General features: G+C 55.5%; 1 protein-coding gene across 2 annotated transcripts in view; it reads right to left on the bottom strand.

The window, feature by feature from the left end:
• RIPK1 (receptor interacting serine/threonine kinase 1) overlaps positions 1 to 25,676 on the bottom strand; it is a 45,654-nt gene extending 19,978 nt beyond the window's left edge. Inside the window, exons 1-6 of one of the 2 annotated variants that reach the window (XM_062183972.1) lie at positions 25,587 to 25,676; positions 11,673 to 11,892; positions 10,506 to 10,662; positions 7,947 to 8,084; positions 5,088 to 5,316; positions 3,250 to 3,399 (exon numbers count right to left, since the gene is read on the bottom strand). In XM_062183972.1, the coding sequence (XP_062039956.1) occupies positions 3,250 to 3,399; positions 5,088 to 5,316; positions 7,947 to 8,084; positions 10,506 to 10,662; positions 11,673 to 11,824 (826 nt within the window). In that variant the 5' untranslated portion in view covers positions 11,825 to 11,892; positions 25,587 to 25,676. The other variant, XM_062183981.1, reaches the window with a different exon arrangement.
• Positions 25,677 to 26,679: the final 1,003 nt, after the last annotated feature.

Below are 26,679 nucleotides of genomic sequence, written 5' to 3'. Positions count from 1 at the left end.
GTGGCAAAATCAACTTTATTTCTAAATACTAGCAATGAACACACGGGCACCTAAATTAAACGTACAATACTACTTATAATTGTTTACCAACTCTATTTCTCTACCACCCCACCCCCACCCCCCACCCCCCACTAATCTATCTGAGAGTTGCATACTGAAAAACAGTGACAACACCAAAAGCTGACAAGGTGCAGAGGAACTGGATCACTCACACACTGCTGGTGGGAATATAAAGTGACACCGGCGAGGACCAGCACTGTGGTGCACTAGGTTAATCCTCTGCCTGCAGCGCCAGCATCCCATATGGGCGCCAGTTCTAGTCCCAGATGCTCCTGTTCAGATCCAGCTCTCTGCTATTGCCGAGGAAAGCAGTAGAAGATGGCCCAAGTCCTTGGGTCCCTGCACCCACGTGGGAGACCCAGAAGTGGGTCCTGGCTCCTGGCTCCGGATCAGCACAGTTCTGGCTGTTGAAGGCATTTGGGGAGTGAACCAGTGGATGGAAGACCTTTCTATCTGTCCCTCTCACTGTAACTGTACCTCTCAAATTAATAAATAAAATCTTATAAGTCTTATAAAAAGAAAAGATACAGCCACTCTGGATAATGGATTGGCAGTTTCTAAAAAAAAAAAAACAAAAAACAAAAACACCCACCAGACACGTGTAACCACCACATGAGTTAGCTGTTTGTTTCACCCCTGGGTATTTATTCCGGAGATTTGAAGACATTTTCACATAAAACACAGACATGTATATTTATAGTAGTTTTAGCTCCAGTAGCAAGAACTGGAAACAAGTCTTCTGGGGGGGTACAGGTAAACTGAGGTACAGCCACACCACGGAATACCACTCAGCAATTAGAGGCGTGAAATCTTGACGCGCGTGACGACGTGGAGGACCCTCCGGAGAATTACGCTCAGTGGAAAACAGCCAACCCCGAAAGGGGACAGGCAGGGGGGCTCCATTGATGTAACATTCTTGAAATGAAAAAATTATAAAGGTGGAGAATAAACTGGTGGTTGATGGAGGGAAGGAGGTGAGGGCATGGAGGAAATGTGTATGGCTACAAAAAGCAACCCAAGGGGCCATCCTGGTGAAGGAGCTGCGCTGCATCTGACTGTACCAGCGCCAGCATCCTGCCGCGATGCTGGACTGCGGTCTTGTAAGAGATTTCCTTTAGAGGAATAGTTTGTATTATTTCTCGTAACTGCACAGGAATGCAGAGTCATCTCAAAAGAACACTTTTCTCTCACTTTATTTGTCAGGCAGAGGGAACAGAGATCGTCGGCCTGTTGGGTCATGATCTCCAAATACCTACAGCAGCCAGGCGAGGCCTGGTGGAAGCCAGCGCCTGGGACTCAGTCCAGGTGTCCACGTGGTCGGCAGGGACCCAAGGACGTGCGCCGTCGTCTGCTTCCCGGGCCGTGCAGCAGAGGGAGGCTGGACCAGAAGCAGAGTAGCTAGGACGGGAGCCAGGCATTCTTGTGTGGGACGCAGCGTCTTAGTCCACGCAACAAAGGCTCCCCACCCCCAACAGGAACTTTAATCTCAGCAAGTGAAGGAGGACTGAGAAGGGAAGACACCAAGCCAGGCAAACAGGAAGGCTGACTGGCACCCGAATGGACAGCTCGGCCAGAGCGCCCTGAGACCCCGCGATGGGCCTGGGGCACAGGGCTCTCACAGCAGACACAGGATGGCAGAACGCTCTACAGGCTGCCGCGCGCCTCCGAGCACACGCTTCTCCTCACCCGGCCCACTTCCTTCCTGTGCCCTACCTCACAGCAACCTAGGCCAGCCTGCAGGACAGACCACTCCTCTGCATATGCCAGCTAACAAGGAGAAGGGAAAGAAGTCAAAGAAGCCAGGAAGCAGAAGACCAGCTGAGGCAACCCAGGACTGATGTACCACGCGGTACACACCCACACGGACTACTGCTCAATAGAAAGAAATGAAATTCTGACACAGGGCACGTTATGCTACGTGAAGTAAGCCAGATACGGAGGACAGTACCCACTTGGATGGGTAGCGTAATCAAACTCCTAGACAGAAAGTAAAACAGAGGTGACTGGGGGAGTGAGTGTTAATGGGTACGGAGTTTTGGTTTGGGAAGACGAGAAAGCTATGGAGTTGGCCGGTGGTGACGACTTCACCAACAGTGCCGCTGTACTTAGCACCACTGAACTGTACAAGCAGTCTTCAGAAGGCTGATGGAAACCGCATATTATGAAAAAAGTGTGCAGAGATTTCAAAATTTGGGGAGGGACAGTGCTGTGGCACAGCAGGTTAAGCTGCGTCCTGTGATGCCAGCAACCCATATTGGCACGGGTTCAAGTCCTGGCTGCTCCACTGCCAAACCAGCCCCCTGCTAACATGCCTGGGAAAGCAGTGAAAGATGGCCCAAGTGCTTGGGTTCCTGCAGCTATGTGGGAGACCCTGATGGAGTTCCAGGCCCCTGGCTTCCACCTGGCTCAGCCCTGACCATTGTGGTCATATGGGAGTAAACCCGCAGATGGAAGATTTTTCTGTCTTTGTCTCTCCCTGTCTCTGTAACTCTGCCTCTCAGATGTAGATGAATAAATTTTTTAAAAAGCTTTTTGCACCAAAATAAACTTATCTTAAAAATAAAGTCTATTTGAGAGGCAGAGATGGAGAGAGAAATAGACAGAGGAGCTTCCATCTGCTGGTTCCCTCCCCAAATGCCTGCAAATCTAGGGCTGGGCCAGGAACCCACTCCCGGTCTCCCACGTGGGTGGCAGGGGCCCAATCACGAGAGCCAGCACCACCACCTCCCAGGGTCTGCATGAGCAGGGAGCTGGAGTCAGAAGCCGGAGCAGACACTGAACCCAAGTTATCAGTACGAGTGTCTTAACCACTAGGCTAAATGCTCACCCCTAACTGAATTTTAAATTCCATTTCCCAGGAACTTTTTGAAGTATCCACACATAGTTAAAATGGTTAAGATGGTACATTTTGTAATGTATACATGTTAACACAATAAAAAATAGTTAATTACAAAAAGGAGAGAGAGAGAGAGAGAGAGAACGAGCACAACAGGCCTTCTATGCCCTCATGCTTCTGAGAGAAACGCTATTTTCCCATGAGCTCAGTGTTTGAGAGTGAGGCAATCAGCTGGACAAGAGACCCAGGTGGGACTTGGTTTCCTGAAGACTCAGACCCAGTCTCCCAGGTCCTCCTGGGGAACCATCACACAGGGATGTGGACGTGTCCCACAGCCCCAAGGCCGTGCTCACCAGGGAACGTGGGCCGCGCTCTCGGGTCGGCCTCCCAGCAGAGCTCCATGAGGCTGACGACCTCCCCAGGGCAGTCCTCGGCGATGTCATCCACGTCGGGCCGGTTGCCGGACTTTATGCACAGAATCAGCTGCTGCTCACAGATGGCATCTGGAAGGCAGAGACGCTCTTTCAGGGGGTGCCCCTCTCACAGGCAGGGAAGGGGCAAGGGGACACAGGGAGGACAACACTGCTGACGTCTCGCTGCCTAGGGGTGCGTGTGGTGTGCGTGCCTCATTCCAAAGAGTGGAATGGCTGTGACAAAGAGCTGACACCGTTCATCGGGGAGATGATCGAACAACGTTTTAGTCCCACAAACGAAGACAAAATTCACAGCAAAGCTGCCTGCTGGCAGAACAACGTGATTACGCGGGCAAAGCCACTGACGTTCTCCCAGACTGTAAGTCAAAGGCAAATGTGGCACAGGCCTGGCCTCTACGGAGCTGTGTAATGAGTGACTTAAAACACAGAGTGATGGGGGCCTTTCAGGTCTGGTAATGCGACCATGACTAGAATGGAAGGTCGAGAAGGCGTTCTTGGGTCCAGAAAAATAAGCAGGAGTTACCCAGGTAGAGAAGGGGGCAGGGAGATTCGGGGAGGAGGCTTCCAGGCCAGGGAAACAGGATAGGAGTGGATGGGAGGTTAGAAATCAGGATGAACCTCAGAAGTTCCTCCACCAGAGTGATGGTGCACACTGACAACGGGGCGAGAGGGTACGGGACAGGGCAGAGAGAGGCCAGATCCTAAAGGGGCTTGTGGTCCACACCGAGGAACTTGAACCCAACCCCGAAGGCCTGCAGAGGCTCAGCAGGTTTTTAAAGCAGGGGAGTTAAGCGGTCGCATCTGCTGTCTGGGAGGACTATGTGGTTGGCTGCCACATGAATGGCCGATGGCCGACTACACAAGGACACGGTAGCAGAAATAAGGAGGGCTTGAGCTAAACAGAGGCCGTGGGGTCAGAGAGAAGTGCTGGGACGAGAGATCTGTAATCGTGCTTTGAGGTCTGGGGGGATGTGGGGACAAGCGGCAGGGCTGAGTCTGGGAAGGCTGCGGCAGACAGATGGCGGCGTGTTTACTACAGAGGAACACAGCTGCGTGGGCTGCAAGGACAGCATTATAAATTAACGCATCTGTCTGGAGGAGAGCTGCTTCGGGGCTCCTCTGGTACATGCGATGGCTCTAACAGGCCGGGGCCAGAGAGTCCAGAGGAACTGGTGGAAGAGATGACACCTACACCACAGGACTTGTGACCCTCCCGAGAAGGGTGTGCAGGGAGGCGTCCATTACTTTACACACTTCGCAAACGCAAGGACGGCTACCTGTGCCCCTCTCCGCCTGCACAAACCATGACCTGTCTTCATGTTCCCAATGTCACCCACAGTGGGTCCTGAAAAAAGAAATTCTTCAATGCAGGAGCAAGTGAAAGCACGAAGCATTCACCGTGTGAAAGCCAAGTTCTCATAAGCACTAACAAGCCACGCTTTGCCACCAGGAAGACCCTGGAATTATCCGGCACCTCCCAAGCTCGGTGCATGTGCGAGGCTCCTGTTCGTCCTACGACCTCTGTCATGGTAACCTGCAGCGGAGCGACTCATCCAATCCACAAACATGTACTGGGCACCTGGTAGGTTCCAGGCACCGTGTGTACAGACGCTGAGGAAACAGCCGTAAATAGCTCAGGTGAGGCCCTACTCTCAGAGAACCTACAGTCTCACGGATCGAGCTGGCACTCAACAGAACTCCTGGTGGATTTCAATTTTGATTCCTAACAGCAACTCCCCCCTGCACCAGCTTCTTACTTTCGTATGGCTCCTTATTGGCAAATATTGCCCAGAGTACGATGGCAAAGCTGTACACGTCCGACTTCTCCGTGGGCTTCGCGTTGATGTCATTCAGGTGCTCGGGGGCCATGTAGTACAGGGTGCCGCCACTTTTCTTGGAGGTGCGGTTCACTTTCCTCTGCTCATTGTGTTCCTCTTTAGTCAGTTTGCTCCACGTCTTAAAGGAAGCAACTCCGAGGTCGGCGATCTGCGAGTGAGGTCAGACCCAGGGATTATTCTGGGAAGGCCACATGCCAATCAGATTTGATGGGTGCACTGGGCAGGTTTAAGACAGCTACTTCTGAACAGACTCAAGGACAAACTTTATGTTCCCTCAGCCACGTGGGAAATCTCCCTCAGGAAATGCTCATGGGGCTGGCGCCACGGCTCACTTGGCTAATCTTCCGCCTGCAGCGCCGGCACCCCAGGTTCTAGTCCCGGTTGGGGGGCCGGATTCTGTCCCGGTTGCTCCTCTTCCAATCCAGCTCTCTGCTGTGGCCTGGGAGGACAGTGTGGGTGGCCCAAGTGCTTGGGCCCTGCACCCGCATGGGAGACCGGGAGGAGGCGCCTGGCTCCTGGCTTCAGATCGGCACAGCGCGCCAGCCGTAGCGGCTATTTGAGGGGGTGATAAAAAAAAAAAAAAAAAAGAGAGAGATGCACATGTGAGTTAAGCTGCCGCCCACAATGCCGGCATCCCACACGAGCACCGGTTACCGGTTTGAGTCTCTGCTGCTCCAGCTCCCTGTGAATGTGCCTGGGGAGGGAGCGGCAGATGAGCCAAGTGCCTGGGTCCCTGCCACCCACATGGGAGACCCAGGTGAAACTCCTGGCTCTTGGCCTGGGCCTGGCCCAGCCTGGGCTGTCTTGGCCATCTGGGGAATGAAGCAGTGGATGGAAACACTGTGTGTGTGTGTGTGTGTGTCTTCCTCTCCATAAAGAAATACTCATGTGAGAGTCTGGTATGTCAGGTCTGACGCAACAAAGGGAGGGAGAAAGCAGAAGCTGCCCCGGACACACGTGTTCTAACTCCGTATGGGCTCTGCATCTGCTCCGTGACTCCCTGCGGCTGACACTGGGGGAGGGGAGACGGTATGTTCTCTGCAGACGGTAACTGGATGCCACACCTTCTACTTCCCCACATGGCGTCCAGAGGCCCATGGGTGCGAGTTTCCAAGGATCCCAAGGACGCACTGTGGCGCTGCTGGTTTTGAGCTGGTAGCCTGAACCTAAGATGGGATGGGGAGGAGGAGAAAACGGATGAAAAGACAGAGAGAAAAACACAAGGTCAGACACGGAGCAGAGAGGGAGGTGGCAGGGCAGCGTGACAGAGCAGCACAGTGAGGGGACAGTTCCACTTCTGCCTCTGGGAGCCCACGTGACTGCCTAAAAGTCACACACTGGGGCCAGCACCGGTGCTGTGGGTTCGGCCGCTGCCACTAGCATCCCTATGTGTGCTGGTTCAAGTCCTAGCCGCTCTACTTCCAATCCAGCTCCCTGCCAATGCACGGGAAACACTGGAAGATGCCCCAAGTACCTGGGCTCCTGCCACCCACGGGGGAGACCTGCATGTAGCTCCAGGCTCTTGGCTTCTGTAGGGCCCAGCCCTGGCCATTGTGGCCATTTGGCGAGTGGGTCATTCTCTCTCTGGAACTCTGCCTTTCAAATTGATAAATAAATAAATCTTAAAAACAAGTTAATAAAAGTCACACATATTTGAGGGAAGGCTGTGGTACAGCAATGAAGATGCCACTTGGGGGTGCCAGCATCCTGTACCAGTGTCTGGGTTTGAGTCCCAGCTCCGCCTTCCATTCCAGCTTCCTGCTAATGTGCCTGGGAGAAAGCAAGTAATGGCTCAAGTGCCTGGGCCCCTGCCACCAACGGGAAACCTGGCTTGCGCTCCTGGCTCCGGGCTTTGGACTGGCCCAGCCCCGGCTGTTGAGGGCATCTGGGAGTGAACCAAAAGATGGGAAAGGTCTGCCTTTGAAATCAATTTAAGAACTATAAAAAATTAAAATTCAGAGATGTGAACCCAGAAATATGAGAAATAAGCTCATAAAGAGCTATCATATTAAAGAAACAGGAATAAAAATGTGTCCAAGCTACAGCGAAGCGTTAGAAGCAGCATCTTCTGATGGAGAGGGAGACCCGCAGGCACAGGTCCCGAGTTCCTCCCTAGGCCACGTCCCTCGATTCCTGCGCTGGGATTCCAAAGCCTTGAATGGCCAAAGGCAAGGCTCCTTTTTTGCTCTACCACAATGGGAAAAGAGTTTTTAAAAGGATACTGATTTTTTTCAAAGTGCAGATGCCATTAAACAAACAAAAACTATAAATCAGCTAAATTTCAAAGCAGAGGTTTCTTGATGCCAAAATGCCCAACTTGCTACTGATCTGACCCTAGGCCAGATCTGAATGCTGAAGATTTTCCAAGCATGCCTCCACACCCTCTGTGCTTCCAGAGAAGAGTCCTAGCCACACAGACTTCCCGGGGGAACGATGGGGGAAATGGCCCACTCTAGGGTCAGCAAGACAAGCCTGACAAGTTTCCATCGAGAGTCTGACAGAGCAGGAGAGCAAACGCCAGCAAAGTGGTTCCTCCCCATCCCAACCAATTCCACTTCTCTCCGAAGACACCGGTTCCACTCTCACAGTTACCACCCAAGCCCATCAACCCTGTCTTTCCTTTCAACTCGTAGCGGAGCCTTTCGGCAGCGCCACCACCACCACCACACGTGCACGCAGGCTAGGTCTTCCTTTATCTGCCATGTACGAGAACGGATTCATGGTAGGGACTAAGGCTCAGATTCCGGGACCTTCTAGAAGCCTGCAGGTTCCGGCTACCTTAATGTGGAAGTCGTTATCGACGAGGATGTTCTCGGGCTTCAGGTCCTTGTGTATCACACCTTCTCCGTGCAGGTAGCACATCCCTTCGATGGTCTCTGCGATGATCCTTCCTTTTACAGAAAGCGGGATACTGATCTAAAACGGGGGACGTTACATCTGTGAAGCGGAGAAGTCACCAACAGGCCAGTGCAGCTGTTACGTTGAAGAGTGGCAGGATCTGAGGTGGGCACCTGGGGTTAGCACCCCGCGTCCTAATCCCCGGGTTCCATTCCCAACCCCCAATTCCAGCTTCTTGTTAATGCAGACCCTGCGAGGCAGCAGCTGACAGCTGAAGCAGCTGGGTCTCTGTCACCCATGTGGGACACCTGGGTTGAGGTCCCGGCTACTGACTTCAGTCCTGGGTGAACAACAGGGGTATGAACTAGTGGAAGGGAGCTCTATCCATCCATCTCTTTCTGCCCCTCAACATTTTAAAAAATATGTATCTTTTTTTAAAAAATATACTATTAAAGTCTCGATGTGTCGTCCACACTGGAAGCCTTTCTCGTCTGTGCAAGCCTAGGATGCTCCCACAGCAGACTACAGGACACCTCAAACCTCACGGAGTGGCAGGCGTTTGGAACAAGAGTCAAATGTGACTTGGAATGGCTGCACCCCCTATCGGGATGCCTGGGCTCAAGTCCCAGCTCCAGATCCCTGCTAATGCACACCCTGGGAGGCAGCAGCTGATGGCTTAAGTGGTTGGGTCCCTGCCACCCACACAGGAGGCCTGGACTGGGCCAGGCATCAAGCTGGCCCAGTTTGCTGGTGTGAGCACTGGGGGATGAACCAGTGGATGGGAGCCTTCTCTCTGTCTCTCTGCCTTTCAAAAAAATAAAAAATAAAATAAAATAATTAAATAAGAAAGTTCATGGAAAATAGAATTAAAAGATATGTTTATTTCTGTGCATAAAAAATTTGGGGCCAGGGCCTGTGCTGTGGCGTAGCGGGTAAAGCCTCCATCTGCAGTGCTGGCATCCCATATGGGCGCCAGTTCAAGTCCCGGCTGCTTCACTTCCAATCCAGCTCCCTGCTAATGTGCCTGGGAAAGCAATGGAAGGTGGCCCAAGTGCTTGGGCCCCTGCACCCATATGTGGAAGACCTGGAGGAAGCTCCAGGCTCCTGGCTTTGGATCGATCCAGCTCTGGCCATTGTGGCCATTTGGGGAGTGAACCAGTGGATGGAAGATCTCTCTCTCTCTCTCTCTCTCTCTCTCTGCCTCTCTGGAACTCTGCCTTTCAAATAAATAAATAAATCTTTAAAAAAAATTGGGGGGCTGGGGCCAGTGCTGTGGTGTAGTAGGTTAAGCCTCTGCCTGTGGAGCCAGCATCCCATATGGGTACGAGCTGATATCCCAGCTGCTCCTCTTCTGATCCAGCTCTCTGCTAATGGACTTGGAAAGCAGTGGAAGATGGCCCAAGTGCTTGGGCCCCTGTACCCACATGGAAAGACCCAGAAAAAGCTCCTGGCTTTGAATCAGCCCAGCTCCAGCCACTGCAGCCAATTGGGGAGTGAACCAGCAGATGGAAGACCTCTCCCCCACCCCTCTCTGTGCCTCTCCTCTCTCTCTGTGTAACTCTGACATAGAAATAAATCTCTAAAAATTTTTTTTTGAAAAACTATTTGGTTTAGGTAAACCCTTTTTATTTTCCTGTTTTAAATCTTATACAGTGTTATTGCTGCTAATGGTCTATAAAAGTTTCTTGAATTGTTTCAAAAGGTAATCTTCAATCTCCCATCTTCTCTTGCAGTCACATATAGTACACATGCCTAATCAATCGACATTTGTCACCCTCATTTATGGTGTGCATGCTTTCACAACCCAAGCCAGCTTTAACTGTGATGTATCATGCATATACCCACATTAGATGATACGCTTCATTAAGACAGAGCCCACCTGGGAACTGGATCAGACACAGGCTGACAGGTGTGGTAAAAAGGCACAGAGGACCTTCCAGGTGAGTGACACAGAGGCTGCCAGAGGGACTGAGAGGATGGAGAAACTACTCCCTGGGCTGGGATAGGCAAAGAAAATCTAACAAGGGACTGACTTCAAAAAATCCAAACAGGGCCAGCACTCTGCTGCAGTGGGTTAAGCTACAACCTGAATGCCCAGGCTGGCATCCTGTGTCACAGCATCAGTCAAGTCCCAACTACTCGGCTTCTGACCCAGCTCCCTGCTAATTTGCCTGGGAAGGCAGCAGAAGACAGCCCAAGTGCTTGGGCCCCTGCCACCCACGTGGGAGACCAGGATGGAGTTCCTGGTTCCTGGCTTCAGCCTGCCCGGCCCTGGCCACTGTGGCCATTTAGGGGAGTGAGCCAGTGGATACAAGAGCTCTTTCTCTTTCTCTGTTTCTCCCTCTCTTCTGTCACTCTTTCAAATAAAATAAATACATATTTTTTAAACAAATCCAAACTATTAAGCAACTCACGAAGGGATTACGTTATAGCAGTGCGCTGCAAGCAAACGGCCACAGGGCAGCACCGCGCTGGGGGCTGGTGACCGGTGGCCTGTACCTCGGCTTTGAGCACGTGCATCAGGTTGCCCTTCTCCATGTACTCCATCACCAGGGAGTAGTTCCCCTCTTCCATGATGATGCCCAGGAGCTCCACCACCCGGCTGTGCTTCAGTCTGTGCATCATCTTCCCCTCCTCGAGCAGAGACTCGTTGTACCTGCAGGCAGGGAAGGCACCAGGCTCAGGAGGACAAAGCCCAAGAAGCTCGGCGCGCACCTCCAACACATCCCATCTGCCGCACTTCTGTCACGCTTGGGTCTGTACTGATGGCTCCCTGGCTCAGAACACACTAGGAGGCACCTTTATATTGCACCTTAACAGGGACTGGCAGTGGGTGCTCAGGATATGTAACTGAATGAATGACAGGTGCACAAATGACAGTGATGTTGCATGAAGAAAAGAATACACAAGACAGAACAGTAAGAAACATGGCCTTGGCGCTGTGGCTAGCAGGTAAAGCCACCGCTTGCAGTACTGGCATCCCATATGGGCGCCAGTTCGAGTCCTGGCTGCTCCACTTCCGATCCAGCTGTCTGCTGTGGCCTGGGAAAGCAGTGTAAGAGCCCAAGTGCTTGAGGCCCTGCACCCACATGAGAGACCTGGAGGAAGCTCCTAGCTCCTGGCTCCTGGCTTCGGATAGGTGCAGCTCTGGCTGTTGCAGCCAATTGGGAAATGAACCAGCAGATGGAAGACCTCTCTCTCTCTCTTTCTGCCTCTGCCTCTCTCTCTGTGTAACTCTGCCTTTCAAATAAATAAATGAATCTTTAAAAATAAAAAGAAACATGGCCTCTCACATACCCATTGTAACAAGGAGAGTGCGAGGGAAAACTCTCCCCTGATTACTTGAAAGAGAAGGCTACCGGAACCTCTCATGAAGGAACCGTCTGTTTTCATACCTAGGGTTGGTTTGCACCAAAAAGGTGAAGCAAGTGAGTATCTTCAGGAATTCCTCCCATTTCTCATCACCTCCTGGATCGTCCATTATTTATCGGCTGTGAGCTTCTGTCTGAGCAGCCCGAGTCCTCACCCATGACGATAACAACCTAAGAGTTCTCATTTCCTTGTCACAGGTCCATGACCCGAGACTCCCACCAGGGTCTGCCTCGTCCTGAAACCTGGCCACTCATGGGCGCAGCAGGGTCCCACCCAGCCCTGCTCCCAACTCACTCGGCACGCTTGGGCCCTGTGTACACCCTCTTCAGGATCACTAATCCATGGAGTCTGTGGAAGCACAGAGACACCTCCCCGAAGCCGCCGCTGTCCAGATCCGCCTTCTCCAGGAAGTCACTGGACTTCATTTTAATGTCATCCAAAGACATGTCTGCTTGCAGTGTGCAGACTCAGAACGCCCCCAGATCCACCACGCCCCCCGTTCCCAGGCTGCGTCCTGTAAGGAAAACAGAGAGGGGTCTCAGGGCAAAAACATCGTTACTCAGTAGTCCGACACACTCCCGCCGGCGTGCTGGCCTTTGCGTTATTAGCCTCCGAGAGGAGCGGCTTCTATTTCTAAGAATCCGGGAGACTAGGGATGTTTATGTCCCCAGCTTTTCATTTCTGCCAACAGGGGACACTAGGGAACCCTCTAAACCTCCCCGCCACACAGGACCTATACACTGGAGACCGGAATACAAACGTGTTCTGAGGAGTGGCTGCGCTCCGTGGAAAGGACAGAGCTCCAGGGACGGAAAAGAAGCAGGCACTGGATAAATGCAGAGGCCCCCATGTTGTGCCCTTGCAGGGCACTGCCAACCTGGCCACCCAGACAGGGACAGGACAGAGTTGAGGTCTTGTCCCCAGGGACAAGAGCTAAGGTCAGGGCATGCAAGAAAAGAGGGCTGGAACAGACTGCCACGGAACATAGCACCCTAACAGACTGCCACGGAACGTGGCACCCTCAGCGCCACCCTTCAGGACAGCACAGGCCAGAGTGTAACTGTCTCGGACGAGGCATGGGCTATTTACAAAATGTCTCTGTGTGAATTCACCACTTAGAGCCTGTCTTCACACACGCCTGGGCTTTTCGACTTAAGGGCATGGCCAGGATTCTCCAAACCAAGAACTTTCTCATGTAGAAGGTGGCTGCAGGCCGCTGGAAACTTCAGGTTTATAAAACTAAACACCTGGCCACTCGGGATTCCCAAAAATGAAACTTAATCTAACATGACCTTCCTTCCCCAGAGGGTAGAACACACAAGAAAAACATTTCCTAGTGTACTATGAGCAGACCCTGCAGACAGAACTGGAAGCCACTGGAATTCTTACACACTGGTGGCAGGAGAGTAAAACAGTGCAACACGGTGGGAAAGGGTCTGGCGGCTTCGTATAAAACTGAGCGCCCAGCTGGCCGTGACCCAGCAGTTCCAATCCCGAGAAAACTGGAAACGCACAAGAAGACTACACAGTGCCCACCACAGCTTCATTCACGACAGCCCCACGCTCCGTTCACGCAACAGAACCCTTACTCGGCAATAGACAGGAACTGAACTAGCGATGCGGCACACGGCGTGATGACGCGCGGTCGCATGATGCTCAGTGAAAGAAACCGTCCATAAACAATACGTGCTGTGTAGCGCCACGTATTTAAAGCTCTAGAACAGGCCAACGTGGCCCGCTGTAAAGAGAACACTGGTTGCCCGGGAACAGGGTGAGGACTGAGCGGGAGGGGGCATGAGGGAGCTTTCCGGGATGATGGTAACGCTCTATTGTGCCCACCCGGGTTGGGGGTGCACAGGCATTCACATCTGCCAACAGTGAGCAAGGGCACAGCTGTGTCCCCATTCCCGTTGGTTCTGCATCCATGCCATCGTGGCTTGAGAATATCTGAAAGGGGGCCAGTGCTGTGGCATAGCAGGTAAAGCTGCTGGCTGACACTGGCATCCCATATGGGCACCGGTTCGAGTCCCGGCTGCTCCACTTCAGCTTCCTGTTAATGCACCTGGGAAAGCAGCAGAAGATGGGCTGAGTGCTTGGGTGCTTGGGCCTCTGCACCCATGTGGGAAACCAGGATGGAGCTCCTGGCTCCTAACCCTGGCCATTGCAGCCATTTAGGGAGTGAACCAGTGGATGAAGATCTCTTTCTCTGTTTGTTCCTCTCTGTCACTCTGCCTTTCAAATAAATACATCATTTAAAAAAGGAAGTATTTGGAACAAAATACACCTGTACGAGACACACACAGGCTCCTCTTCTTGTCAGTATTCCCCAACTAACAGAGTACAACAGCTATGCACACAGCATCGACATTGTACTAGGTATTGTAAGCCATGCAGAGATCACTTTAAGTATATGGGAGGAGTTTTAGGTTGAAGGCAAAGTTTATAGAGACTTGAGACTTGAGAATCCCTGTGTTTTGGTGTCCACAGGATGACAGGTAGGGTCTCTGGGAACCAATGTGACACGGGCTCCAAGGGACATGGGTCCTCTTTAAGAACTGCGTAAAACTTACAATCAGAAGAGAAGTCTGTAAGTATTTTGAAACCTCGTCAGGTCTAAGCATGGTGAGGTAGGGGGATGTGCACTGGTATGTGCTGTTTACTCTGAAATATATCCCCCCAAAAAAACAAGATACCACCCAGCCTGGGGGACAGCCAGGTCTGCACCAAACAGGGTCGAACCACACTGAGAGAGCGCGGAGTTCCCCGTGAAGAGTGCTCACTCCAGGTGCTGCACCAAGCAGGGTAGAACCACACAGAGAGGGGGCAGAGTTCCCCGTGAAGAGTGCTCACTCCAGGTGCTGCACCAAGCAGGGTAGAACCACACAGAGAGGGGGCAGAGTTCCCCGTGAAGAGTGCTCACTCCAGGTGCTGCACCAAGCAGGGTAGAACCACAGAGAGGGGGCAGAGTTCCCCGTGAAGAGTGCTCACTCGGCAACTTCTTGAATGGATTTCCTAACAAGCTGCTGGAGGGTACAGTGTCTAAGTACCCTGGGAATGCTCTCGGCCACCCACCACTCCCTCCCCGTCTTGTCCAGTGGCCTGCAGCCCTCAACACACAGAGGCTGCGGGCGGCCCTGTCTACCCAGACCAGGCCCAGGCGTCGGCTTCTCAGACTGGCTCCGGGGGCCACGTTCCCCACCAGGCGAGACAGCGGCCAACAAGAGGGAGCACCCAGACAGAAGCACATCTCCGGGAGGGGCGGGGGACGGGGCTGAGGGTGAGCGGGTGCCGCCTGCCATAGGTGAGACTGCGGGAGCGCAGATGGCACCATCTGCTTGCTGAGTGTGAACTTTAGCTCAGCCCCGTGACCTGGAGGAAGTTACTAACGCCTCCTTTTCCCCTCTGCAGAGGGAAATGGTAACTCTGCTCCCAGGGCTGCAGAGGCTGTGAGAAGGAAGCCGCCGGCTCTACCAGGCTGGCCGCCCGCATTTACCCATGCCGGATCCGAGTGCCCTGCAGGTCTCCACTGTCTTTGTGACAGGGACGTGGGGTGGGGGATGGAGATGGCGGGCACAGGAGAGACGGATCTGTGTGGGGCCTGGTGGGCACTTACTGTGCATCCACAGAGGCAAGCAGACCCGCGTGGCCATCCCCCACCTCGGGGCTAGTGTGTTCTACCCCCCTCTGCCGCCTCGGTCAGGTCAGCCACATTCTTCTCCCAACTTCTTGCCTGGCTAGAAGCCGCCCATCCTCTGGGTCTCAGCGGGATATCGCTCCTAGGGGAAGCCATCCTAAGTCTTCCCGTTTGCACAGCCCCCGGACTTCTCCCCTGAAAGAGTTAAGACTGCTAGTGTCTGAGAATGAGTTCTGTGGTGCTCAGGAAGGCAGACAGCGTCACAGACGTCACAGACGGCAGGCAGGGTCCTCGGTGCCTACCCGAAGCTCACAGACGGCAGCGCACCATGAGATGGGTGACTTTTAAAAAGGACTATTTTGGGCCAGCGCAGCAGCTCACTAGGCTAATCCTCCGCCTTGCGGCGCTGGCACACCGGGTTCTAGTCCCGGTTGGGGCACAGATCCTGTCCCGGTTGCCCCTCTTCCAGGCCAGCTCTCTGCTGTGGCCCGGGAAGGCAGTGGAGGATGGCCCAAGTGCTTGGGCCCTGCACCCCATGGGAGACCAGGAGAAGCACCTGGCTCCTGGCTTCAGATCAGCGCGGTGCGCCGGCCGCAGTGCGCCAGCCGCGGCAGCCACTGGAGGGTGAACCAACGGCAAAGGAAGACCTTTCTCTCTGTCTCGCTCTCTCACTGTCCACTCTGCCTGTCAAAAAAAAAAAAAAAAAAAGGACTATTTTGGAGTGGGCATCTGTCCCCAGACTGGAGTGTCTGACTCTGAGTCCCGGCCATGGGCCCCAATACCAGCTTCCTGCCAAGGCAAATCCCGGGAGGCGGCAGAGACGGCTCAAGCAGTTGGGTCTGGCGCCATGTGGGAGACCTGGATTGAGTTCTGCCCCTCAGCTTCAGCCTCACCCAGCCCTGGCTCTCCAGACAGCTGAGGAGGAAACCAGTGAATGGGAGAGCATCATCTCTCTCTCCCTCTCTTTCTACTGCACAAATAGTAAAAAAACAAACAAAAAAACTAATAAAAAGTTAAAAAGGATTACCTAACAGTGCAAAAATAAAGCACATGTTAAATGGATTATAAGACATTCCCTAGAATGTTAGATAACTATGCAAGTAAATTTTCAAAAGATCTGTAACAGTGTATCTGTGTACACACACACACACACAGAGAGAGAGAGACTAGAGATCTTCAGAGGGTTCACAGAAATATGTATTATGAAAAAAACACATGCATGGATTTCAAAATTTTTGGTACCAGAAAGCCCTGGCTGCTCGCTATCACATGTGTGAGAAGGACCTAGTCTGAGGCGCTAAGATCAACAGGCGTTTGCAAAATTCAACCAGAGCAACATGCATTCTGCCAGCAAGAACAAACATCAGATTTATGACGAAGCGTGGGTGGAAGAACGGTGCAACGGTGGGTGCTTCACCACAGGTTCATGGGCAACGCCCCAACACGGACGACACGCTTTAGGAAGGGACACGATGCGTGAACAGTAGGCCTGCCACAGCAGATCATCCACGTGAACGTACAGGGAAAAACATCAGTCTCCTTCACACTCTGATGGAAGATGACCTGTGAGAACAGCAGGGGCAACAGCTAATACCAATCTCACTGGCCCAACTTACACACTCAGGACCGAAAATTAAAATGGAGCAAGCCTGCTCTGTGGGAGCCGAAACTGCTGTATCCAGACCAGCGGCAGACAAGAGCAGGGCTTTCCATGGAAATTTTAAACAAGGGGGGTCAGAGCCAGAAGCGGGGCCGGCATTGCAGCATAGCGGGTTAAGCTGCTGCCTGCGGCGCTGGCATCCCCTACGGGCACCCATTCGAGTCCCAGCTGTTCCACTTCCGATCCAGCTCCCTGTGGGTGCAGCTGGGGAAAAGTGGGAGACAGCCCAAGTACCTGGGCCCCTGTACCTACAGGGGAGACCTAGAAGAAGCTCCTGGCTTCGGTCTGGCCCAGGCCTGGCCATGGCAGCCATTTGGAGGAGTGAACCAGAGGATGGAAGATCTGTCTCTCCCTCTCTGTGTGGAACTCTGCCTTTCAAATAAATAAATAAATCTTAAATTAAAAAAAAGAGAGAGAGAGAGAGAGAGAGCCTGAAATATCCTTCCAAGAATCCTAACAGGACACGAAAGTGGCTTGATCAGTACGATCCTGAGACTAAAGCATGGGCTAGGCATCGGCTACCAGGATGAATCAGCGGCCCAGCCGAAGTAAAAGGGACAGGCAAGAGCAAAATGCGCGGCAACAGTGCTCAGGGCTGCTGGAGGCATCTGCCCATCAAAGAACGCGAGCATCCGGGGACCGGCAGGGGCTGAGCGATCTCCAGAGCTTCCGCAGAAGAACCCCGGGGAGGCCTCGCCAGAGTCCTGCTCCTGCTCCTTCCTCTCGCACCCAAGGGCGATTCCCCAAGGCTTCGAGGAAAATCATTAGGCACCCACCTGGCACTGATTTAATTCAACTGACTTCTTTTTGCTTCCTAATCTTGAAATTGCCTTGAAAGGGCACTCAGTTTTCTTCTGTTAATAATGGACATAAGGGGCCCCGCACTGTGGCACAGTGGGCTAAGCCTCTGCCTGAGGCACAGGCACCCCCTATGGGCGCTGGTTCTAGTCTGGGGTCTGCTCTTCCAATCCAGCTCTCTGTAATGGCCTGGGACAGCAGCAGACAATGGTCCAAGTGCTTAGGCCCCTGCACCCGTGTGGGAGACCCGGAAGAAGCTCCTGGCTCCTGGCTTCAGATCAGCCCAGCTTTCAGCTCTTGGGGCCATTTGGGAAGTGAAAACCTTTCTCTCTGTCTCTCCCTCTCACTGTCTGTAACTCTACCTCTCAAATAAATAAAATCTAAAATAAATAAATAAATCATAGACAAAAGCCCACACTGACCTGTACACTCCTAGGACTTTCAGGTCTTGAGGGATGGACTAAATGGTAAATGTCCTCACTGACAAAAGTTATTTTGAACTTGATGAGAAAGTCTAGGGGTGGCGTTGTGGCTTTCCCATTCTGAGCACCTATTCAAGTCCTGGCTACTCTGCTTCCAATCCAGCTCCCTGCTAACGTGCCTGGGAAGGTGCCCGAGTCCCTGCCATCCACAGACGTACAGCAGGTAGGCTATACATCAAAATATTCATATTGGCCCCTCAGTGGTAGGGTTCATTTTAATATTTAAATAATCCCCCCCCACACTTTTTTCTGGTGACCATACATAACAGAAGTGTGATAGAAAACACTGGCTTCCTACCTCACTGCTGCTACTTATCACACCAAAGGCCCGTGTGATAAAACTCTGGTCCCCCAAAGTCTTTTGTTCACAGAATTAAGAGGGTAGAAACTTAATTCAGTTGGGGTTTTGAAGGTGGTGCAACTGGATTGGTTTCCTAGGGTTGAGCAATCCTAATGATTAAATCCTCATGGCTTCATAAGACAGGTGATGTTCTATGCACACTCAGGTCTGCCAGCAAGAACGCCATCACTGAAGATCACACACACACACACACACACACACCAATGGGGCCTGCCCAGTCTTGGTCAGTGAACCTCCAAAACCATGAGCCAAAATAAGCCATCTTTCCTTCATAAGCAGCTGGTGTAAGGAAAAGGGTGCAGACGGGCGCCCCCACACGCAGGGCGCCAAGCGTGAGCGCAGACGGGCACCCCCACACGCAGCGCACCGAGTGTGAGTGCAGGCGGGTGCCCCCACACGCAGGGCGCCGAGTGTGAGGAAACGGGGCGCAGACCAGCGAGGAGAGAAAACACAAACTCACAGCCAGGCCGACTGTATTCAGAGAGGTAAACTTGCAGAGGTCAGCGACTGCCAGCCTGGACACAGACAGAACACAGGCACAGGGCCCAGAGGTGGGGGACCCACTGCCGCCATGTACACAGACTGGACACAGGCACAGGGCCCAGAGGTGGGGGACCCACTGCTGCCATGTACACAGAACACAGGCACAGGGCCCAGAGGTGGGGGACCCACTGCCGCCATGCACACAGAACACAGGCACAGGGCCCAGAGGTGGAGGACCCACTGCCGCCATGTACACAGAACACAGGCACAGGGCCCAGAGGTGGGGGACCCACTGCCGCCATGCACACAGACTGAACACAGGCACAGGGCCCAGAGGTGGGGGACCCACTGCCGCCATGTACACAGAACACAGGCACAGGGCCCAGAGGTGGGGGACCCACTGCCGCCATGCACACAGAACACAGGCACAGGGCCCAGAGGTGGGGGACCCACTGCCGCCATGTACACAGACTGAACACAGGCACAGGGCCCAGAGGTGGGGGACCCACTGCCGCCATGTACACAGACAGAACGCAGGCACAGGGCCCAGAGGTGGGGGACCCACTGCCGCCATGCACACAGAACACAGGCACAGGGCCCAGAGGTGGGGGACCCACTGCCGCCATGCACACAGAACACAACAGGCACAGGGCCCAGAGGTGGGGGACCCACTGCCGCCATGTACACAGACTGAACACAGGGCCCAGAGGTGGGGGACCCACTGCCGCCATGTACACAGACAGAACACAGGCACAGGGCCCAGAGGTGGGGGACTCACTGCCGCCATGCACACAGAACACAGGCACAGGGCCCAGAGGTGGAGGACCCACTGCTGCCATGTACACAGAACACAGGCACAGGGCCCAGAGGTGGGGGACCCACTGCCGCCATGTACACAGACAGAACACAGGCACAGGGCCCAGAGGTGGGGGACCCACTGCCGCCATGTACACAGACAGAACACAGGCACAGGGCCCAGAGGTGGGTACCCACTGCCGCCATGCACACAGAACACAGGCACAGGGCCCAGAGGTGGGGGACCCACTGCCGCCATGTACACAGACAGAACACAGGCACAGGGCCCAGAGGTGGGGGACCCACTGCCGCCATGTACACAGACTGAACACAGGCACAGGGCCCAGAGGTGGGGGACCCACTGCCGCCATGTACACAGAACACAGGCACAGGGCCCAGAGGTGGGGGACCCACTGCTGCCATGCACACAGACTGAACACAGGCACAGGGCCCAGAGGTGGGGGACCCACTGCCGCCATGTACACAGAACACAGGCACAGGGCCCAGAGGTGGGGGACCCACTGCCGCCATGCACACAGAACACAGGCACAGGGCCCAGAGGTGGGGACCCACTGCCGCCATGTACACAGACAGAACGCAGGCACAGGGCCCAGAGGTGGGGGACCCACTGCCGCCATGTACACAGACTGAACACAGGCACAGGGCCCAGAGGTGGGGGATCCACTGCCGCCATGTACACAGAACACAGGCACAGGGCCCAGAGGTGGGGGACCCACTGCCGCCATGCACACAGACTTAACACAGGCACAGGGCCCAGAGGTGGGGGACCCACTGCCGCCATGTACACAGACTGAACACGTGGCACAGGGCCCAGACTCCAGTGGCTGGGGGTAGGGGGCAGCAGGCAGGGGTGAAGTCCTCCACACAGGTCTTTCCAAACCTGGGGAAGAATGCGGGGTGGGGGGTGGGGGGTAAAGACAGGAGGTTGTGAGACGGAATGTGGAATGGCTGTGTCCACTCTGTGCATGCCAGCAGTTGGTCACCCACCTCTGCAGATTTGTTTTCCCTGAATAAATTTGGTCTGGCTGCAAATCTGTACCCTGCCTCCCGTTTGTTCTGTGCCCCGTGTGAGGCGGCACCGGTCTGCACTCTTCCTCACAGCCTGTCTTGGGTTTCACTGTAGTAATCAAACGCTGACTGCTAGATCCCCTCTTCCTTGCTGACAGAACTCTGGTTTCGGTCAGGAATCTAACGTGACCACAGCACTGCTCCAAGATTCTTGATGCTTTGCCCAGAGAAACAAGAGCTCTGGCAAAGAAGAGCAAAGGACCAACGAGAAGCAACACCGCAACAGAACTTAATCAAGCATTATCATTTATATCAGCGTATCCTAACTCTGCCATGTGAATTCTACTATCATCACCTCAATGCACAGAATGAAGAAACTCAGATTTGGAATGGAATGAGCCACTTAAAAGGGGCAAATCCTGGAAACTAACTTTTGCCTTTTACTCCAACTTCCAGTGTCAGTCCCCACCATGGAGTATTTCCTTAGATAAGCAAAGAATAATTCATCTTTAGAAAAATAAATATAAAGACCCAATCCTACTGCTTTGCTCACCTATATTCAGTGAGTATGCTACAGTCAGAAACATGGAGTACATACATGTGGTGGAATGAGAAGGCCATGCCAAGATGGCTGCTGGCAAGCGAGTGTCAGTTACTCAGGAATGGCTCTGAAACCACCTGGCAACAGAGCCTGCCTGGCAACAGGCTGTGACTGGATGACTTTGAAACCCACATGGCAAACGGAGCCTGCTTGGCAACAGGCTGTGATTGGATGGCTTTGGAAACTGCCTGGCAACAGGCTGTGATTGGTGGGGCATAGACCGCCCCTTGACTGGATTGGCTGGTCTTGGCTATATAAGCTGCTGTACCAACTGAAATAAACGAGTCTGCGGGCTGCTTGCCTCAGGCCCGCTTTCACCTGACTCCCGGGGTCTGTGTGGTGACTCCGCGCCTCTTGCCCCCACCACACTTCTCCTCTCAGAAACGAATCCACTGCAACATTGTTGAGAAATCAGCTGCAACACATATAGCCAAAATTTTGAAAACATACACAAAAATATGGTTCAAAATCAATATTCTGGGGCCAACGTTGTGGTGTAGCGGTTACGCCACCACCTCTATCACTGGCAGCCCATATCAAAGTGCTGATTCCAGGCCTGGCTGCTCCACTCCCAATTCAGCTCCCTGCTAATGCGCCTCTAGACGCATTATTGATGCGCCCTGATGTTTCTGGCTGGTATCCAAATGGGCTGTTCTGCATTCTCTGGAAAGACACAAGCATATCCTCGACCTTTGGTTAGCAGAAGCCTTTTTACAGGTGTTGGAATCCAGGGCCTGAATTTTGTGTACAATTCGACATTAACAGCAAACATGTGGGTGGCATGGGGTCTAGCAGCTTCCCTGAGAGCTTGGGGTGCCCGAGTACTGCCACAAATGTGGGGAATCCTCACTGGGTACAGATGGGACGACCTCGCGTGAGTTATTCTAGAGGTCCTCTAGACAATAATAATAATGGGAAGACAGCAGGCGATGGCTCAGTTGCCTAAGCACCTGCCACCCACCTGGGAGACCCAGATGTTGTTCCAGGCTCCTGGCTTTTATCTGGCCCATCCCAAGGCCATGGTGGGTATCCGGGAAGTGAACCAGCAGGATACTGATCTCTCACCCTCTCCACCTTTCAAATAAATAAATCTTTAAAAAGATCAATATTCTATAGATTAGCATGGCCAATCATTTCTGACAATGTAATATTCAACCCATCATGAGAAATTATACATTTTGCTTCAAATTCCCAGATCACATTGGTGGTATTAACACATTATGGGTTAATAAGCACCCTACAGGGGCCGGCGCTGTGGTACAGTAGGCTAGGCCTCAGCTCACTGCACCAGCATCACAAACGGCTGCTCCTCTTCCGATCCAGCTCTCTGCTGTGGCCTGGGAGAGCAGCAGAAGATGGCCCAAGTGCTTGAGTCCCTGGACCCATGTGGGAGACCTGGAAGAAGCTCCTGGCTTCAGAATGGCCCAGCTCCGGCCATTGTGGCCATTTGGGGGATGAACCCGAGGATGGAAGACTTTTCTGTTTCTCCCTCTGTGACTCTCTCAAATAAATAAAATAAAATCCTTTTTTCAAAAAAGCACCAAATAGTAGTAGCCTGTCCAATTTTGAAGTTGATATTAATATTTCAGGAATTTTTCTTAATACTCACAATCCTGAACATATATCTCTGAGGCTCAAAATATTACATATAGAGGAAAATTAAAAGCTAATCACTATTACTGGTTTAACATTAATGATAAATTTTCTGTGTATAGAAAAGCTGCAGCGGGGCCGGCACTGTGGCTCACTTGGCTAATCCCAGCACCCCGGTCAGGGCACCAGATTCTGTCCCGGTTGCTCCTCCTCCAGTCCAACTCTCTGCTGTGGCCCGAGAGGGCACTGGAGGATGGCCCAAGTGCTTGGGCCCCTGCACCCGAATGGGAGACCAGGAGGAAGCACCTGGCTCCTGGCTTCGGATTGGCGCAGCTCCGGCCGTAGCGGTCATTTTGGGGGTGAACCAATGGAAGGAAGACCTTTCTCTCTGTCTATAACTCTGTCAGATAAAAAAAAAAAAAAAGCTGCAGCATTCTACTTTTTAAAATTAATTAATTTATTTGAAAGGCAGAGTTAGAGAGTTAGAGAGAAATCTTCCATCCTCTGGTTCACTCCCCAAATGGCAACAACGGCCTGGCCCAGCCCCAAAACCAGGAGCCACGAGCTCTGCCTGGATCTCCCATGTGAGCGGCAGGGACCTAAGCACTGGGCCATCCTCTGCTGCTTTCCCAGGCCATTAGCTGGGAGCTGGATTGGAAGTGGAGAAGTCGGGACTTGAACCGGTGTCGGTATGGGATGCCGGCATTGCAGAAGGCGGCTTGAACCCCCTGAGCCACAGCACTGGTCCCCCACATCTATAATTAACCACAAGTTCCTGGTGGTCACAAAATGCAAATGAGTACAAAGCCACTCCAAGTTCACCCGCCTCGATTGCGTCAAGAGTGAGTCAGAACAATCAGCAAAGGAGTTCTGCACCCTCAGCTGAAGCCGGCACCCTCAGCTGTGTCTGAGATAAACAAGAGCCCCGGGGGAGCGAGGAGCCCCAGAACCACACGCGCCTCCCCCACCCATCCTCAGGAGGCTTCCTCAAACCCTGGGAGTGGGGCGCAGTTTGTGGGCTTCCGAACCCGAGGAGCCCGCGGCACTTCCAGGAAAGCAGTTACCACCGACACCCAGGAAGCTGCAGCGGGCACGCTTCCCTTCCGGGGCTGCGGCTGCGGGCCACCCCCTGCCCGGCTGCCAGCTCGCTCGGAGATCACAGGGGCACGCTGCTGATCATCCTTAAACCCGCTGGGACCCCAAGCACACAAGTAAAAGGCCCGGGGCGGACCCCTGCAGCACCAGCCTCCCTGAGGGTGCCAGCCTGTGTTCCAGCTGCTCCACTTCCCATCCAGCTCCCTGCTAACGAGCCTGGGGAAGCAGGGGAGGACGGCCCAGCGCCCGGACCCTGGAGAAGCAGTGGAGGATGGCCCAGCGCCTGGGCCCCTGGGGAAGCAGTGGAGGACGGCCCAGCGGCCGGGCCCCTGGGGAAGCAGGGGAGGACGGCCCAGCAGCAGGGCCCCTGGGGAAGCAGGGGAGGACGGCCCAGTGCCCAGGTCCCCTAGAGAAGCAGGGGAGGACGGCCCAGTGCCCAGGACCCTGGGAAGCAGGGGAGGACGGCCCAGGTCCCCTAGGGAAGCAGGGGAGGACGGCCCAGTGCCCGGACCCTAGAGAAGCAGGGGAGGACGGCCCAGTGCCCAGGACCCTGGGAAGCAGGGGAGGACGGCCCAGGTCCCCTAGGGAAGCAGCAGAGGACGGCCCAGGTCCCCTAGGGAAGCAGGGGAGGACGGCCCAGTGCCCGGACCCTAGAGAAGCAGTGGAGGACGGCCCAGCGCCCGGACCCTAGGGAAGCAGGGGAGGACGGCCCAGTGCCCGGACCCTAGAGAAGCAGCAGAGGACGGCCCAGTGCCCAGGACCCTGGGAAGCAGGGGAGGACGGCCCAGGTCCCCTAGGGAAGCAGGGGAGGACGGCCCAGGTCCCCTAGGGAAGCAGGGGAGGACGGCCCAGCGCCCCGGACCCTAGAGAAGCAGTGGAGGACGGCCCAGGTCCCCTAGGGAAGCAGCAGAGGACGGCCCAGTGCCCAGGTCCCCTAGGGAAGAAGCAGCAGAGGACGGCCCAGTGCACAGGCCCCGGGGAAGCAGGGGAGGACGGCCCAGTGCCTGGACCCTAGAGAAGCAGGGGAGGACGGCCCAGTGCCCAGGTCCCCTGGAGAAGCAGCGGAGGACGGCCCAGCGCCCGGGCCCCTGCTCCCGCGGGCGGACCCTGACGGAGCTCCTGGCTTCGGCCTGGCCCAGCCCTGGCGGTTGTGGCCACCTGAGAGTGGAGCACTGCATGACGCCCTCTAACTCTAGCTTTCAAATAAACAAACAAATCCATTAAAAAACCTAAAGACGCTCTCACAGAAAGGCCAGGGACCGCGCCACAGCCCTGTGAGGACGCGCAGCAGCGTCTCCACCATCCCAGGCCGGAGCCGGCGGGAACGCCCAGCGCGGACAGCGCGGTCCCACGGACTTCCGGGTCTGCGGCCACGCCCACGCCCGGAAGCCCCGCCCCTCCCGGGCACCCCGCCGGCGCCGCGGCAGACGCGGCCCCGAGTTCTTCACTTTCGTTTTCGCGGCGAACTCCCGAGGCCCGGGAGGGGAGAAGCGGCGGGGGGCGAGTTAGCGAGGCGCCGCCGCCCCTGCCGCCCCTGCCGCCCCTGCCGCCGCCGCCCCGAGCGGGGCGAGGGCGTCCGAGCCCGACGCGGGGGACGCGGGGCAGCGCTCCGCCGGTGCGCAGTGGCCGCCGCGGCCCGGCCCGCCCGCGCCCCGCGCCCCGCGCGCGCCCGCTCACCGCTCCCGGCTCCGTGGCCGCGGGCCCGTCCGCCGCCGCGTCCGGCCGCGCTCCGCTGCCGCGCTCCGGGAGGCCGGTCCGGTGGCCGAGCCGTCCGCGCGCCGAGTGACCGAGCCCGCGGGAGGGCGTGGACTGCGGCTGCCCCCGCCCCCTGCCCCGTCGGGCGGAGGAGGGCGTGCGCGGGGCCGCGGGGAGCCTGCGTGGGGAGTGGGCGTGCGCGCCGCGCCGGGGCCCGCGGAGCCGGAGACCGCGGGACACGAGAGCCCGGGCCCACGGGGAGCCTGCGTGGGGAGTGGGCGTGCGCGCCGCGCCGGGGCCCGCGGAGCCGGAGACCGCGGGACACGAGAGCCCGGGGCCGCGGGGAGCCTGCGTGGGGAGTGGGCGTGCGCGCCGCGCCGGGGCCCGCGGAGCCGGACACCGCGGGACACGAGAGCCCGGGGCCGCGGGGAGCCTGCGTGGGGAGTGGGCGTGCGCGCCGCGCCGGGGCCCGCGGAGCCGGGGAGCCCGAGATCGCGGGACACGAGAGCCCGGGCCCGCGGGGAGCCTGCGTGGGGAGTGGACGTGCGCGCTGCGCCGAGGCCCGCGGGGAGCCCGAGATCGCGGGACACGAGAGCCCGGGCCCGCGGGGAGCCTGCGTGGGGAGTGGACGTGCGCGCCGCGCCGGGGCCCGCGGAGCCGGAGACCGCGGGGAGCCTGCGTGGGGAGTGGGCGTGCGCGCTGCGCCGAGGCCCGCGGGGAGCCCGAGACCGCGGGACACGAGAGCCCGGGCCCGCGGGGAGCCTGCGTGGGGAGTGGACGTGCGCGCTGCGCCGAGGCCCGCGGGGAGCCCGAGATCGCGGGACACGAGAGCCCGGGCCCGCGGGGAGCCTGCGTGGGGAGTGGGCGTGCGGCGCGGCCCGGAGGAAGCGTGCTGGTTCCGCCCTGGCCCGCGCCAGGGGGAAGCACCTGCTGTCAGTGCCCGCTGAAGCGAGGTGCACGGTTGGTTCCCTGCACACGACTGCGCCTGTGGGAAGATGTGTACGGCGTGTGCGCATCAGGAACCTGAGCGGAGGATCAGAGGACGCCCGGGACAGGCGTTTGCACGCGCGCTGCA

The sequence above is a fragment of the Lepus europaeus genome, chromosome 3 (genome assembly GCF_033115175.1).
Source record: "Lepus europaeus isolate LE1 chromosome 3, mLepTim1.pri, whole genome shotgun sequence".
NCBI lineage: Eukaryota > Metazoa > Chordata > Mammalia > Lagomorpha > Leporidae > Lepus > Lepus europaeus.
This window is presented reverse-complemented; position numbering and strand designations above follow the sequence as displayed.